General features: G+C 41.2%; 1 protein-coding gene across 4 annotated transcripts in view; it reads left to right on the plus strand.

Annotated features, from left to right (window-relative positions):
* Zbtb44 (zinc finger and BTB domain containing 44) overlaps positions 1 to 17173 on the plus strand; it is a 47765-nt gene that overhangs the window by 15926 nt on the left and 14666 nt on the right. For all 4 annotated transcript variants that reach the window (XM_045145525.1, XM_045145526.1, XM_045145527.1 and 1 more), the window contains exon 2: positions 4064 to 5137. In XM_045145525.1, coding sequence (XP_045001460.1) covers positions 4120 to 5137 — 1018 coding nt within the window. In that variant the 5' untranslated portion in view covers positions 4064 to 4119. The remainder of the gene's footprint in view (positions 1 to 4063; positions 5138 to 17173) is intronic.

Raw genomic sequence — 17173 nt, forward strand, 5'->3', positions numbered from 1 at the left:
TCGTATCAGGCATGTTCATAATTGTTTCTTCATGGTTTTTTCAAGGTAGGGTCTCACTAGGTAGCCCCAGGCTGACCTTGAACTGACAGCCTCCAGAATGCTTGGATTGAAGGTATGCACCACCACACCTAGCCATAATTGTTTCTTTCAATATTTATGATAGCAGCTTTTTATATCATTGTGAAATTATTTCAGCCTCTGCATCACCTCAATGCTGGCATCTAAAAACTGTCTTAACCAAGTTCATATTTTCTTGATTATATATATGGAATGGTGTCTTATTGTAATCTGGGCATTTTGGAGTTTAAATTCTGAAACTGAATGGATCTTCCTTAAATCCTTAATTAGGCCTGGAGAGATGGCCCAAAGCCAAAGGGCCCAAATTCGATTCCCCAGTATCCATGCTGGGGTGACACAATGTGTGTCTGGAGTTCATTTGCAGTGGCTAGAGGCCCTGGTGCACCCATTCTCTCTTATCTGCCTCTTTCTGTCTCCCTCTCAAATGAGTAAATGTTTACTTTAAAAATTCCCCATTAAAGGAAGCATCCTCTGATGCCATGCCAATGAGGGAAGATTAGGCACTCCCTCATTGCGGTGAAGTAGAGTTGTAAGTCCAAATTCCTTATATTATGTGGCTTTTGTTGATATACTTTTGGGGCATGAAGATGTGCCCTGTTACTCCTGGATGGTGTTGGAAGGTTACATTTCTTGCTTGGCCTTTTTCTAAACCACCCTGGCCAGCAGGAAAGGAACAGCTTTTGGGGCTGTTGCTCATGTCTCTACTAACTTGGAGTGAGTCCTCATCACTGAGAAGGTATGAAAGTCCTAATTCCTCACTGGCCCTTCTCTGAAACACACCAAAAAGGGGCTAGCATACCTCATAGCTGGTCATGAGGATCTAATTAAGTGAGCTGTCTTTTTTTTTTTTTTTAACCATTTAGTTGTTTTTGTTTGTTTTTTGTTGTTGTTGTTTTCGAGGTAGGGTCTCACTCTGGTCCAGGCTGACTGGAATTAACTGTATAGTCTCAGGGTGGCCTCGAACTCATGACGATCCTATCTCTGCTGGGATTAAAGGCATGTGCCACCACGTCTGGCTTGCCTTTTAGTTTTAAGAGTTCTCTATATTGTCAAGGCAAAGTCTCAGGCTAGTCTAGGGTCACCTGGGACACTTTCTGTAGCCCCAGGCTGGCCTGAGCTCACAGTGATTCTCCTACCTCATTTTCCCACCTCTTCCCCAGTGCTAAGAACTAAAGGTGTGCACCACCACATCCAGCTCTGTATTGTCTATTTTAGATACAAGTATTTTATTTATTTATTTTTTATTTCTTTTTATTAGGAGCAAAGGCCTTAGTGCCTTCCTTCTTTTTTTTTTTTTAATTTGAGAGCGACAGACAGAGAGAAAGACAGATAGAGGGAGGGAGAGAGAATGGGCGCACCAGGGCTTCCAGCCTCTGCAAACGAACTCCAGACGCGTGCACCCCCTTGTTCATCTGGCTAACGTGGGACCTGGGGAACCGAGCCTCGAACTGGGGTCCTTAGGCTTCACAGGCAAGCGCTTAACCGCTAAGCCATCTCTCCAGCCCTTATTTTGGTTTTTTGAAGTAGAGTCTTACTCTAGTCCAACCTGACCTGGAATTCACTATGTAGTCTCAGGGTGGCCTCAAACTCATGGTGATCCTCCTACTTCTGCCTCCTGAGTGCTGGCATTAAAGGTATGTGCCACCATGCCTGACTCAAGTGTGTTTTATTTATTTATTTATTTATTTATTTGACAGAGAGAAAAAGAGAAAGAGAATGGGCACGCCAGGGCCTCTAGCCACTGTACTCCAGACACGTGCCACCTTGTGCATCTGGCTAACATGGGTCCTGAGGAATTGAACCTGGGTCCTTTGCCTTTGCAGGCAAACACCTTAACCACGAAGCCATCCCTCCAGCCCAAGTGGGGTTTTTTTAATGTTTTAAAATATTTTTCATTTGCAAGAGGTAGAGAATGAGAATGGGCTCATGCCAGGGCCTCCAACCACTGCAGGTGAACTCCAGATATATGTACCACTTTGCATCTGACTTTATATGGGTACCGAGGAATGGAACACAGGTTGTTAGAGTTTTCAGTCAAGTGCCTTTACTGCTGAGCCATTCCTCCAGCCCTGGTTTCTTGTTTGTTTGTTTTTCAAGGTAGAGTTTTACTCTAGTCTGGCCTTGAATCCACTGTGTATAGAGTCTCAGGGTGGCCTCGAACCCACTGGGATCCCCTTACCTCTCTGCCTCCCAAGTGCTGGGATTAAAGGTGTACTCCTACACCTGGATTTGTTTTCGTTTTGTTTTGTTTTATTTATTTTGAGGTAGGGTCTCACTCTAGCACAGGCTGACCTGGAACTGACTCTGTAGCAGCAGGCTGGCCTTGAACTCATGGTAATCCTCCTACCTCAGCCACCACAGTTACAGGACTAAAAGTATGTGCCACCGTGCCCAACTCCACAGTTTTCCTTCCTTCCTTCCTTTCCCTCCTTCCTCCCTTCATTCAGTGGTAAAGCATTTGTAGAGCAAGTACGGGTACCTGAGTTCAGATTCCTAAGAACCCATGGAAAAAGCCAGGTGCTGCGACTGTTCTTACTGCTGGGACTACTTTTTCCTTTTTTTTTTTTTTTTTAACCTCTTCTATCCCCCTTCACTGAATCCCTTCTTTCAAACTCATCCCTGTTGTCTTGATGTCATCATTTTTTTCCTCCTATCATGCAGGTCTTTCTGGTGATGGGCAGATACCTTTTTTGTTGTTTGTTTTTCATGGTAGGGTCTCTAGTCCAGGCTAACATGGCATTCACTATATAGTCTCAGGCTGGCCTTGAACTCATAGACAAATATCTTGATAATATTACCAGATGTGAAACATGTAAAATAGTGCCTGATACATAGAGAACAGTTTGTAATTGTCATGATTTCAAACTGTGATTTAAAAGCAGTTATAGCCCTTGCCTGCAAAGCCTTACAACCCGTGGTTCAATTCCCCAGTATCCATGTCAAGCCAGATGCACAAGGTGGTACATGCGTCTAGAGATGTTTGCAGTGGCTCCAGGCCCTGTGGCACTTATCCCCCCTCTCTCTCCCTCTGTGTCTTACTTTCATTCAAATAATTTTTTAAATGTAGGTCATTAACGTAGTGATTTATAGACCACTGATTTTTTTTCCCCAAGTAAGGTCTCGTTCTAGCCCAGGCTCACCCAGAATCCACTGTGTTATGAGGCTAGCCTCGAACTCACAGTGATCCTCTTTTCTCAGTTGTTTCCCCCATGCTTACCTCTACTGTTGCAGTTAGGTGCACATTACTGGTAGAAATCACCCAACCAAGAGCAGTTTGTGCAAAGAAAGAGGTTTATTTTGGCTTACAGGCTTGAGGGGAAGCTCCATGATGGCAGGGGAAACAATGACATGAGCAGAGTGTGGACAACAGAAACAGGAGAGTGTGCCACACTGGCAAAGGGAAACTGGCTATAATACCCATAAACCGCCTGCAACAATACACCACCTGCAACAATATAACACCTCCAGAAGGTGTTCATTTCCAATTGCCATCAGTTGTGGAACCTAGCATCCAGAACACCTAAGTTTATGGGGCTACCTGAATCAAATCACCACATCTACTGATTGGTTTTGAGAGTGTATTTTTATTTAAAACAGTCTTACTCTGTGTAGTTCAGACTGGCTTTGAACTTGAGGCAGTCCTCCCAAATGCTGAGACTACTAAAGTGTGCCCCTACACCTGATAAAGAGATTTTTTTTTTTTTTTTTTTGAGGTAAGGTCTCACTCTAGCCCAGGTTGACCTGAGTTGATTCACTATGTAGTCTTAGAGTGGTCTTGAACTTACTGTGATACTCCTACCTCTGCCTTCTGAGTGCTGGGATTAAAGGCGTGTACCACCATGCCTGGCTTAATACTTTTTATACTTGAAGTTTCTCACTATCATCTTTGAGGCTTTTTATTTAGGACAGTACCACTTGAAAATTATTTAAATTGCCTATTTTAACTGTAAAACCATCATTTGATGTTTTATTTTCTGTATTTTAGGACATCACTGATTCATTTGCAACCTTGAAGAGTATCTGTAGAAGAGGAAGGAAAAGATGGGTGTGAAGACATTTACTCATAGCTCCTCCTCCCACAGCCAGGAAATGCTTGGAAAACTAAATATGTTGCGAAACGATGGACATTTTTGTGATATCACTATCCGTGTCCAGGACAAAATCTTCAGGGCACACAAGGTGGTACTAGCAGCTTGCAGTGATTTCTTTCGCACCAAACTTGTAGGCCAAGCAGAGGATGAGAACACAAATGTGTTGGATCTGCATCATGTTACAGTGACTGGCTTTATACCTCTTTTAGAATATGCCTATACAGCCACTCTGTCAATTAACACAGAAAATATTATTGATGTTCTAGCTGCAGCCAGCTATATGCAAATGTTTAGTGTTGCTAGTACCTGCTCAGAGTTCATGAAATCAAGTATTTTATGGAATACACCCAATAGCCAACCAGAAAAGGGTCTAGATGCTGGACAAGAAAATAATTCTAACTGCAATTTCACTTCTCGAGATGGAAGCATTTCTCCAGTGTCTTCCGAGTGTAGTGTGGTAGAAAGAACCATTCCTGTCTGCCGAGAATCCCGGAGAAAACGCAAAAGCTACATCGTTATGTCTCCTGAGAGTCCGGTAAAGTGCAGTACACAAACAAGTTCTCCCCAGGTGTTGAATTCTTCAACTTCCTATGCAGAAAATAGAAACCAGCCAGTTGATTCTTCTTTAGCTTTTCCCTGGACTTTCCCTTTCGGAATTGATCGAAGGATTCAGCCTGAGAAATCTAAGCAGGCAGAAAATGCACGGACTTTAGAATTACCTGGGCCATCTGAGGCAGGTAGACGAATGGCAGATTATGTGACTTGTGAGAGCACAAAAACTACCCTGCCTCTGGGTACCGAAGAAGATATCCACGTCAAAGTAGAGAGATTAAGTGATGAGGAGGTGCATGAAGAAGTGTCCCAGCCTGTCAGTGCATCTCAGAGCTCAGTGAGTGATCAGCAGACAGTGCCAGGAAGTGAGCAAGTCCAAGAGGACCTTCTGATTAGTCCACAGTCTTCCTCTATAGGTATAATGCTTTCTGTGTTTTTCATGTTGTTATTTGGTCAATTCAAGTTTTTTTTTTTTGTTAATGTATCTTTTATTAACAATTTCCATGATTGCAAACAATATCCCATGGTAATGCCCTCGCTCCCCTCACTATCCCCTTTGAAACTCCATTCTCTATCTTATCCCCTCCCCCCTCTCAATCAGTCTCTCCTTTTTTTTCTCAATTTTTATTAACATTGTCCATGATTATAAAAAATATCCCATGTTAATACCCTCCCTCCACCCCCCACTTTCCCCTTTGAAATTCCATTCTCCATCATATCCCCTCACCATCTCAATCAGTCTCTCTTGTTTTGATGTCATGATCTTTCCCTCCTCTTATGATGATCTTGTGTAGGTAGTGTCAGGCACTGTGAGATCATGGATATCCAGGCCATTTTATTTTTGGAGGGAGCACGTTGTAAGGAGTCCTACCCTTTCTTTGGCTCTTATATTCTTCGACCACCTCTTCCGCATTAGACCCCAAGCTTTGGAAGGTGTAATTGAGGTGCTAGTCAGTACTCCAGTCACTTCTTTCCCACACTATGATACCTTCTTAGTCATCCCATGGTCACCACCATCTGAAAAGAGACGATTCTCTACCCAAAGTGAGAGTAGCATTAATATAAGGGTATAAATATTGAGAGAAATGCATACTGAGCAGTTTGATAAGCATAGTATATATATTTTTCCAGACATCAGCAGATGTTATACCCCTAGGGCTCATGACTACCCTGTTTTAAGTTTTCAGTATCAGGGATGTGCCCCCCCCCCCCAGGGCAGGCCTCCAGTCCAATTGGAGGGCAGTTGGTTTCTATCATGACAGACCTGCCACTATTGCACCCATTGGCTCATTTGGCCTGGCTGACCAATTATAGGGCATGCAGTGTCCACTGTTGAGTATCTTCACTGTCTCTTTCTCCCATTGAACTACATGTAGAATGGCTTCCAGCTTTCTGTCAGCTGGTCTACATGGAGGAGGTTATCAGCTCCGTTCTAGCGGGATTTCTCAGTGGCCTTGCAGCCCAAGTATGTGGAATCTTCAGCAATAGGGTCTTACCATCTATTCCTGGTGGGAAACCAAGGGCCTTGGCAATGGCCTTTAATGTTCTGGGGGCATCAGGGACCTCCCTGGCCAACAATTCAAGTATTTTTAAGTTGTTGTTGTTGTTTTCTTTTTGTCCTGTAGAAAATAAGAAAGTAAAATTTTTTAATTTGTACATTAAGAAAGAAAAAAGGTTGAATAATACTTGCAGGGACAAAAGCAGAGAAAACTCAGGAATTATAAATCACTTCTTTTACTTTTTTTTTTTTTTTCTGGGGTGGGGGGTTGGGGAGGCAGGGTTTTGCTGCATAGTCCAGGCTGGCATTGAACTGGTGATTCTCTTGCCTTGGATGCTGCGATTATAGGTGTATATCACTATAATCTGTGAATGTAAATAAGTTTTTAATGATCCAGTTAAGGAGATCAGGTGCACTGACATGCATTTATAATCCTAGCAATCAGGAAACATTGGCAGAAGGATCAAGGTGGTTCAAAGGTACATAGTAAGATAAAGGCCATTTGGGGCAGTATGAGTCCCTGCCTGGGGAAAAAATTCAGCTGTTGGTTTGTTCTTTATTAAAATATTTATTTATAATTTACCATGTTCCAAACATAATGATATATGTGTGTGTGTGTGTGTGTGTGTGTGTGTGTGTGTGTGTGTGTGTGTATGTATGTATTTAAAAGACAGTTCCTACAAGGAAGCAGTTACTCGTCCAACTAGAAAAGCAGATATCATTAAGTGATTACAGTGAACGGTTAAATATGTTAGCTATGTACTCACACACACATAAACACACATTAAAAAAAAAAAAAGAAAGAAAAGAAAACCAAAACTACTATCCTGGGCAAATAGAATTATTAGTGTAACAAAGGAAGAGCAAGTTAACAGTGTATTTGAGTTGGGTCTTAAACAGTGGGATTTTGCCCAAGCAAAAGAATGACATTTCAATGAAAATGTATAAATGTATAGAACATCTGCTAGGAAAACAAACACAGTGGTGTGGAAGAACATTGCATGTTTAGTAATAGAGAGTTGGATGCAAAGTGCTGGGGGTAAAGCATGAATAAATACTTGACTGAGTGAGGAATGAGTGGGCAATAAGACAAAAGGGCAGTAAAAGCAGATTTGGATAGCCTGGAATACTCATACCAACTAGAATTGCATTCAGTTGCAGATAAGAGAATCTCCTTTATTACAGTACATGATCCAAAATAAAAGTTACAGAACTGGTAATGTGGACCTACAGAATAATTTATGATATTAGGTCCCTTGTATATTTATAATTTCATCTTTAGTTTGTCAGTTTCCCCTCTAGGCTATGGTTAGACTTTGAACTTGAAATTCTCCACCTTCTGAAGAGCTGGAATTACTGGCCTGTACCACCAGGCCCATCTAGCTTTTCTATTTTTCAAGTATGAAGAAAATGGGAAACATGTAGAACAGTGCCTAACATGGTAAATGTTCAGTAGATGACTTAAGTATTTGTTATTGCCAACAGGAGTTTTTTGTTTTTTGGGTTTTTTGTATTTAATTCGTTTATTTATTTATTTATTTTGAGAGAAGGGCACAGAAAGAGAGAAAAAAATGGGCACACCAGGCCCTCTAGCCACTGTGAACGAACTCCTGGCTTTATGTAGGTACTAGAGAATCAAACCTGAGTCCTTTGGCTTTGTTGGCAAGAGCTTTAACCACTAAGCCATTTCTCCAGCCCTGTTTTTTTGTTTTTGGTTTTTTTGAGGCAGAGTCTCGCTGTAACCCAGGTTGACCTGGAGTTCACTATGTAGTCTTCGATCCTCCTACCACTGCCTCCCAAGTGCTGGGATTAAAGGCATGCACCACCACACCTGGCTCACAAAGGAGTTTTTTTTTGTTTTTTGTTTTTTTTAATTATTAACAACTTCATGATTATAAGCAATATCCCATGGTAATGCCCTACCACCCCCCACTTTCCCCTTGGAAACTCTATTCTCCATCATATCCCCTCCTACAAAGGAGTTTTCTAAATGTCTTGAGTGCCTATCTGAACAGTGACACCAATTATGCATAGTGATGCAGTAGAAACCTTTACCATATCAACTTGTCTCTATAAATGAGTTTTTGTGCTTAGAGGAAAATAGATCACTCCAGAATTCTTTCCTGTTCCCACCACCTTGAGAATAGAATCTAAATAATATAGAAAGGTTGTACCCTACCAAGCCACTCACTGGTTCTGGAACCCAGAGCCTAGTGCATGTGCCTTGAACTGTACCTTCAGCCAAAAAATTACATTAAAATTAAAACTTAAAGCCAGACATGGTGGTACACATCTTTAATTCCAGCACTTGGGAGGCAGAGGAAGGAGCATTGCCATGAGTTCAAGGCCACCCTGAGACTACATAGTGAATTCCAGGTCAACCTGGACAAGAGCGAGACTGTAACTCAAAAGAAACAAACAAAAAATCAAAGTTGAATTTTAATAATTTAAGAAACATCATTGTCATCTTATAACCTGTATATCCTACTGTTAAAAAAATCTAATTCAGGGGCTGGAGAGATGGCTTAGCGGTTAAGGCACTTGCCTACAAAGCCAAAGGACCTTGGTTCAATCCCCCAGGACCCACATAAGCCAGATGCACAAGGTGGTACTTGGTGCTGGAGTTTGCAGCATCTAGAGGCTTTTGCATGCCCATTCTCTATCCCCACTTCTCTCAAATACATAAATAAGTCATGGAATAATAAGTAAGTAAGTAAGGGAAAGGTATATACAAAATTACTAGACAAACACCCTTAAGGTGAGATGGAATGCAATTGAGGATGAGGAATGAGTGTGAATATGAATGCACTTAGTCCTGTCTACTTTCAAAAGCCTGTAGATATTTCAGCATAAGAAAATTCTGGGGCTGGAGAGATGGCTTAGCGGTTAAGCGCTTGCCTATGAAGCCTAAGAACCCCGGTTCGAGGCTCGGTTCCCCAGGTCCCACGTTAGCCAGATGCACAAGGGGGCGCACACGTCTGGAGTTTGTTTGCAGAGGCCGGAAGCCCTGGCACGCCCATTCTCTCTCTATCTGTCTTTCTCTCTGTGTCTGTCGCTCTCAAATAAATAAATAAATAAATAATTTTAAAAAAAAAGAAAATTCTGCTTAATGATTGTTGTCCTTGATGGTTGCTTGGAGTCATCAAGAAAAGGCATATTTCATATATAAATCATGGGAAAATATAAACTTGTCACAAACTTATCCTGTACAAATGACCAAATAATTTTTGGATACCTAAAGAAGTTAGGCTTTTTAAAAAATATAAGTAGGGGCTGGAGAGATGGCTTGTTTTGAGGCTGGTCACACTATAGCCTGTGTTGACTGGAATTCAGTATATAATACATACTGGCCTTGAACCTAAGGTGAGTGATCCTCCTGCCTCAGCCTTCTGAGTGCTGGCATGATAGGCATGTCGCACCTTGGTGCTCAGCTACAATTAATTAATTAATTAATACTTAATTAATACTTTCAGAACTGTCATTATAACCAAAAGTTTGCTTTCTATTAAGGAAATAAACTACTTCAGAAGCTTAGATTTGTTATTTGCTGCAACACAGCTTATTTACAAATAGCAAAATAAAATGGCAGAGGCTACTGCTTGATGAAGCTAGATGATTTGGATCTTTTGTCCTACTATACCAACAAAGTTTTGATTTTTTTTTTTTATTGACAACTTCCATAATTATTGACAATAAGACTATAAACCATGGTAATCCCCCCACTATCCCCTTTGCAACTCCATTCCCCATCATATCCCTTTCCCCTTTCAATCAGTCTCTTTTTATTTTGATGTCATCATCTTTTCCTCTTATTACGATGGTGTTGTGTAGATAGTGTCAGGCACTGCGAGGTCATGGATATCTATCCAGGCCATTTTGTGTTTGGAAGAGTGCATTGTAAGCAGTCCTACCCATCTTTTGGCTCTTACATTCTTTCCACCACCTTTTCCACAATGGGCCCTGAGCCTTGGAAGGTATAATAGAGATGTTATGGTGTTGAGCACTCCTCTGGTCATTTCTTCTCAGCACTATTGTGCCTTCTGAGTCATCCCAAGGTCGTCACCATCTGAAAAGAAAAGCTTCGGTAACCACAAGTGAGAGTAGCATTAATATCGGTGTATGAACATTAAGAGAAGTGCTTACCAGGAAGTTTGATGAGCATAGCATATACATTTAGCCAGACACCAGCAGATGTTAATGCCCCTAGGGCTCATGACTTCCCCCATCATAGGTTTTCAGTACCAGCTATCTATTCCCTCCCATAGAGTGGCCCTCCAGTCCTATTAGAGAGAGGTTTGGTTTCCTCATAACAGACATGCCACTGTGGTACCCATTGGCTCATTTGACCTGGCTGGCCAAATTATAGGCTTGCAGTGTGCCCACTGTTGTTTATCTCCACTGGTGATTCCTCATCTCCCATGGAACTGCATGCAGCGTAGCTTTTTCCAGCTTTCTCTCATCTGATCTACAGGGAGATTTTCAGCTCAGCTCCAGCAGGATTTCTCAGTGACTTTGCAGCCCAAGTATGTGGAGTGTTCAGCAATAGGTCTTACTATCTATTCCTGGTGGGAAACCAAGAGCTTCAGCAATGGCCTATAATGTTTTGGGGGCATTAGGGACCTCCCTGGCCAACAACTCACTGGAAGGTATCTCATGTCCAGTACTGAAAATTTTCTAGTGACAATCTATGGCTTCTGGGCATGCCATTGTCCCAAAGAGCACGTTTCCAGATGGCTTATTCATACCCTCTTAGATTTTTTTTTAATTAATTAGTTTTGTACTCAGTGAATATAGTCAAGTTGGTACCATTGTTAGCCTCTTTCCTGTCCTCCATCCTCCCCTTGGCCCCTCCTTGTTGAGGTATATGGGTCATGCATTGTGGAGTTAGCCCTCAGTTATGGGTAGGAGGAAATGTCTGTGTGTCATGACCCAACGTGTGCCTCTGACATTCTTTCTGCCCCCTCTTCCACAAATTTCCCTTAGCCATGTTGGGTTCATTTTAGGTCTGCTTCAGTGATGAGGCCTTGGGAGCCTTTGTGTCTCTGGATATCTGATTTGGTAGGAGTTGATTGTTCTCTATATCTTATCTTCTTCACCATTGTGCTGGTACCAGGTTCACCAAGAAAACAGCCTCCTTGCTTGTTTCACCAATTATTCTTAGTTTCAGCTGGGGCCCTTTTGAGGTACAATGGGGTGGTTCTGTCCTTAGGATCTGCGTCTTTCTGAAAAAGAGAAGCAGATTCTTCAGTGGAGAGGAAAGTTAGCACCAGATATTCTTTTAGAGAGAATTTAATAGGTATAGGCCCTCTTGTAGCCCACGATTGGTGGTAGCTTGATAATGGAGAGCAGGCTCATTTTTTGATATGGTTCTGACTTGTTTCCCAGCTCCAGCTGTGGGTTCTGTTCCACTGAGCTAACCAGTTAGCCAAATCAAGAGCAGATGGTTCCCACCATGGCTGTGCACCACTATTGCACTTGTGTGAGCATCACAACAGGTCATTTGCTGGTAAGTAGGTTAGACCATGAGTTGCTTGGACAGATATTGGTCATTTTCCTCCAGTCACCCATGTAGCACCTGGCACTAGACACGCTGTCTGGGGACTGACCCTCTTCCAGCTTCCAGCCATGTCACTCAATGTTATGAGTCAACTGCCTATGGTGTCTTCAGCAATAGGGTCTTATCACTAACCTTTGGTGGGTCATCAAGTACTCTGACAGGTATCTGTCATTCTTTTAGGACACCTTGTAGGTCTCTCTGATGAAAAGCTCATTGTGGATGCTAGCCACATACTGGTACTGGGAGTTACAGGTCAGTGCCCATGAAGAGAAGGAAGAAAAAGATAAGTAATACAAAAGAGGAGAGAAAGAGAGAGAGAGAGAGAGAAGCTGTAGATTAAGGTCAACCTTCATTGTACCTTCTCCAGTGCCTTGTGGCTCAGGTGTTCCCTCTAAGGGCCTGGTGAAGGTTCAACCACATCCTCGTCAGCATTTATTTTCATTTGATTTTTTGATGTTTGCTGTCCTTATTGGGGTAAGGTGGAATCTCATAGTTGTTTTAATTTGCATTTCCCTGGTGATTAGGGATGATGAACACTTTCTTAAGTGTGTGTTTGCCATTTGTATTTCTTTCTCTGTGAACTGCCTGTCCAGCTCTTTGCCCCATTTTGTGAGTGGGATTTTGTTCAGGAAGCCTTTTCCCATTCCTATATCATAGAAAGTTCCTGCTATATTTTCTTCCAGTAGTAGCCAAGTTTCTGGTCTTATATTGAGGTCTTTGACCCATTTCAACTTGAGTGTTTTGCATGGTGAGATGTGTGGATCAAGTTTCAGTTTCCTGCATATAGTTATCTAGTTTATCCAGCACCATTTGTTGAAGATGCTATCTTTTTCCAGGCTATATTGTTAGGGCCTTTGTCAAATATGAAGTTGCTTAACCCAAAGTCAAGGTCCTAAAGTCTATTCCATTGATCTATACTCATTTTTATGTCAGTACCATGCTGTTTATATTAACTATGGCTTTGTAATATAGCTTTAGATCAGGTATGGTGATCCCTCCAGAGGTATTTCTTTTGCTGAGGATATGCTTGGATATCTGAGGCTTTCTGCCTTTCCATATGAATTGAAGATCATTTTTTCTATCTTTGTGAAGAACAATGTTGGAATTTTAATTGGAATTGCATTAAATCTGTATATTGCCTTTGGTAGGATTGACATTTTCACAATGTTAATTCTTCCTATCCAGGAGCATGGGAGGTCTTTTCATTTTCTCAAGTCCTGCTCAATTTCTTTTTTGAATGTTTTTGTTTTCATTGTATAGATCTTCCTTGGTTAACATTATTCCAAGGTTTTTGTTGTTGTTGTTGTTGCTATTGAAAATGGGACCATATCCCTTATTTCTGTCTCTGTATCTTTGTCATTTGCATATAGAAAGGCTACTGATTTTTGTGCATTGATTTTGTATCCTGCTACTTTGCTAAATCATCTTCAAGAGTTTTGGGATGGAGCCTATCAGGTCTTTTACGTATACAATCATGTCATCTGTGAATAGAGCTAACTTAACTTCTTCCTTTCCATATTTTATCCCTTTTATTTCTTTCTTCTGACTTATTGCTTGAGCTAGGACTTCCAGTACTATATTGAAGAGCAGAGGTGAGAGTGGACACCCCTGTCTTGTTCCTGATCTCAATGGGAATTCCTCCAGTCTATCTCCATTAATTATTATTTAGGCTTTAGGATCTTTGTATATAGCCTTTATTATGTTAAGATATGAACCGACCATGCCAATTCTCTTCAGTGTTTTGATCATGAAGTGATATTGTATTTTTTCAAAGGCCTTTTCTTCATCTATCGAAATGATCATGTGGTTTTTGTGTTTCACCTTGTTTATATGGTGTATTACATTGACAGATTTCCGCATGTTGAACCACCTCTTTATTCCTGGGATAAATCCCACTTGATCTAGTTGGATACTGCTTTTGATGTATTGCTCGATTCGGTTTGCAAGGATTTTGTTCAGTATATTTGTGTCTAAGTTCACCAGGGAAATAGGCTGGTAGTTTTGTTGTGGCATCTCTGTCTGGTTTTGGAACTCGGTTGATGCTAGCTTCGTAAAAGGAGTTGCGTAGCTTTCCCTGTTCTCCAATTGTGTGGCACAGTTTGAGGAAGATTGGTTTGAGTTCTTCCATGAAGGTTTGATAGAATTCAGCTGAGATGCCATCTGGTCCTGGACTCTTTTGGGGGGAGTTTTTGTTTTTTTATTACTTTTTCAATCTTGATGAGTGTGATAGGTTTGTTTAGGAGATTAATCTGCTCTGAGTTTAGCTTTGGTAGATGGTGTATGTCCAGGAACTTATCTATTTCCTCCATATTATCCAGTTTAATGGAATAGAGGTTTTTGAAATAAGTCCTGATGATTTGCCCAGTTTCGCTTATGTCTGTTGTGATCTCTCCTTTTTCATTTTGAATTTTGTTAATTTGAAGCGCCTCTTTTTTTTTGCTTGATCAAATTGGTCAGGGGTTTGTTGATCTTGTTTATTTTTTTCAAAGAACCAACTCTTTGTTTTGTTAATTTTCTTAATTGTTTTCTTAGTTTCCAATTCATTAATTTCTGCTCTGATCTTAATTATTCTTTCCATCTGGAGCTTTTTGGGTTGGATTTTTCTTTCTTTTCCAGTGCCTTTAGGTGGATGGTTAGGTTATTGATTTGGGATCTCTGTGTCTTTGTTATGAAGGCATTTTGTGCTATGAATTTTTCCCTGAGGACTGCCTTCATTGTGTCCCATAAGTTTTGGTACAGTAGGTTCTCATCATCATTCATTTCTAGAAATTTCACAATTTCATTTTTTATTTTGTCCACTACCCATTTATTGTTTAAAAGTGTGGTTAGGATTCCAGGTTAGGATTCCAGGAGCCGATGTGATTCTTGGTGAGTCTTTGGTTGATAATTTCTCACAATACAGCATTGTGATCTGATATCATGCAGGGAATTATATCAATCTTCCTAAATATACAAAGGCAGGCTTTGTGACCCAGTATATGATCTATTTTAGGGAATGTTCCATGGGCTGCTGAGAAAAGTGTGTAGTCTATGGATTTGGGATGGAATGTTCTGTAGATGTCCATTAGGTCTAAGTGATCTATGGTTTTGTTGAGCTTTCTTACTTCCCTGTTGAGTTTCTGTTTGGATGATCTATTACTGATAATGGTGTATTGACATCCCCAACTATGATGGTATTGGTGGTTATTTCTGTTTTATTGTCAAGTAGGTTTTGTTTTATGAACTGTGGTGCCCCTATGCTTGATGCATAAATATTTGTGATATCCTCTTGATGGATTGTTCCCTTGATAAATAGGAAGTGGCCTTCTTTGTCTTTTTTGATTATTTTTGGTTTGAAATCTATTTTATCCAGTATTAGTATAGCTACACCTGCTTGTTTCTTATTCCCATTTGCCTGGAATATTGTTTTCCACTCTTTTACCCTAAGGAGGTATCTGTCTTTACTGGTGAGGTGGGTTTCTTGAAGACAACAGATTGAGGGGTCTAATTTTCTGATTCATCCTGTTAGCTTGTGTATCTTGATGGGTGAATTAAGGCCATTAATATTTAGGGTAATGACTGTGAGGTTTGATTTGATTCCTTCCATAATGGGTTAGTGTATGTAGTTTGGTGTTTTCATGGACTTCAAAGTTTTTTGTGCCTTCTCTGAGTTTGGTTATTGTGATCTGCTTCTTGTAGGCATTTGACATTGAGTATCTCATTCTTCTGTGTGGAGAATTTCCTGAAGTACTCTATAGGTTTGGTTTTATGTTCATATAATTATAAAGGTGAGTTTTGTCATGGAATGTTTTTCTTTCACCATCTATTATGAGGGATACTTTTGCTGGGTAAAGTGCTTTGGGTTGGAAGACATGGGTTCTTAGACTTTGCAGTACTCCATTACAGGCCCTTCTGGCTTTCAGGGTTTTCATTGAGAATTCTAAAGTAATTCTGATGGGGTTACCTTTAAAAGTGATGTGCTGTTTTTCCTAGCTGCTTTTAGGGTTTTCTCTTTGGTGTCAATCTTTAGAGTATTAATGACAATTTGTCTTAGAGAGTTTCTCCTTTGGTCCAATCTGTATGGAGTTCTGTTTGCTTCTTGTATCTTGATGGGCCTTTCTTTTTAGAGACTGGTGAAGTTTTCTTCAATTATTTTGTTAAATAAGTCCTCTATGCCTTCTTCTGGTATTCCCATGATCCGATGTTAGGACATTTAAGGGTATCCCACAATTCCCTCATTCATGTTCTATTCACAGAAATTTCTGAACTTATTGAAACGTTTGAACTCTTGAACTGTTTCTTCTGTCTTGTCTTCCAGATCATAGTTTCTATCCTCCAAATGGCTGACTCTTCTTGAGAGCTTCTAAAGAGTTTTGGAGTTGTTCAATTAGGTTTGCCTTTTCTACTACTTTTCTGTGTATAGTTTCCATCCCTCTGTCAAGCTTCCTTTTCACATCATTTTCTGATTTTCTTGATGCTTCTTAGAATTCATCATTGTATTTCTTTATGTCTTCATTTAGCATGGCCAGCTAATTTTTGAGGTCCTCTTTTTTTTTTTTTTTTTTTTACTCTCCTTCATATATCTTAACTGTCTTTGAACTCCTTCCATCTTCTTATCTATTAGGTCTAGTCTAGTGATGGCAGCATCCACATGATTATTGTCCTTTGTTGCTTTTCTGCAAGTTCTACCAGTCTAGTAGGTTTTTCAGGGTTGCATTGCTCATAGCTTCATTTTGGTGTTCTGGTTCTAATGCCTGTTCTACGTTTTAATTAGAGACATTCGTTCTAGGACTGGGTGATCTTACTGGATTTACTTGCATTTGATTTTTCATGTTATTTCTTTGGCACTGTGATCTCCCCATCACAGTGTATGGGCAGGGAAAGTAGGACTGTGGTCTTGATGGGCAGGGGAAGTGGTGCCTCTTCTGGGAGCTGGTCTGAGCTAGCAGGCAGTCAAGCAGACGGGCAGAGTGGTCCTGAGCTCACTTTGTGGGGGTGGGGGGCAGATCACCCTGAGCTCACACGTGGCGGGTTGCTGGCACTGCAGTCTGGGGATTGGGCCTGAACTGGAACGGGGGAACGGGCAAAGCAAGCCTGAGCTCCCTCATGGATGGGTGGGCAGCCAGAGCAGCAAGTGGGCAAATGGACAGAACAGGCTGCGCTTGCTTGGGCAGGCCGCACATGGCGGGCAAATGGACAGATCAAGCCTGAGCTACTGCGGGGGTAATCCACCCCTGCACAGTGAGGCCAGTGGAACTATGCTGGCCTGGATCCCTTTTCTTATAGTAAGTGTGGGAGTATCCTGAGGCTGGGACTTGGCTATGGCAGGGGGGGGTTAGGGGACTGGTGCACTACCCGAGAGCAAGGGAATCAGCCAATTCCCTTTTTTTCTCTCCTCTGCGCCCTCCCCACTGGTGA

This window comes from Jaculus jaculus, chromosome 3, assembly GCF_020740685.1.
Source record: "Jaculus jaculus isolate mJacJac1 chromosome 3, mJacJac1.mat.Y.cur, whole genome shotgun sequence".
Classification (NCBI taxonomy): Eukaryota; Metazoa; Chordata; class Mammalia; order Rodentia; family Dipodidae; genus Jaculus; species Jaculus jaculus.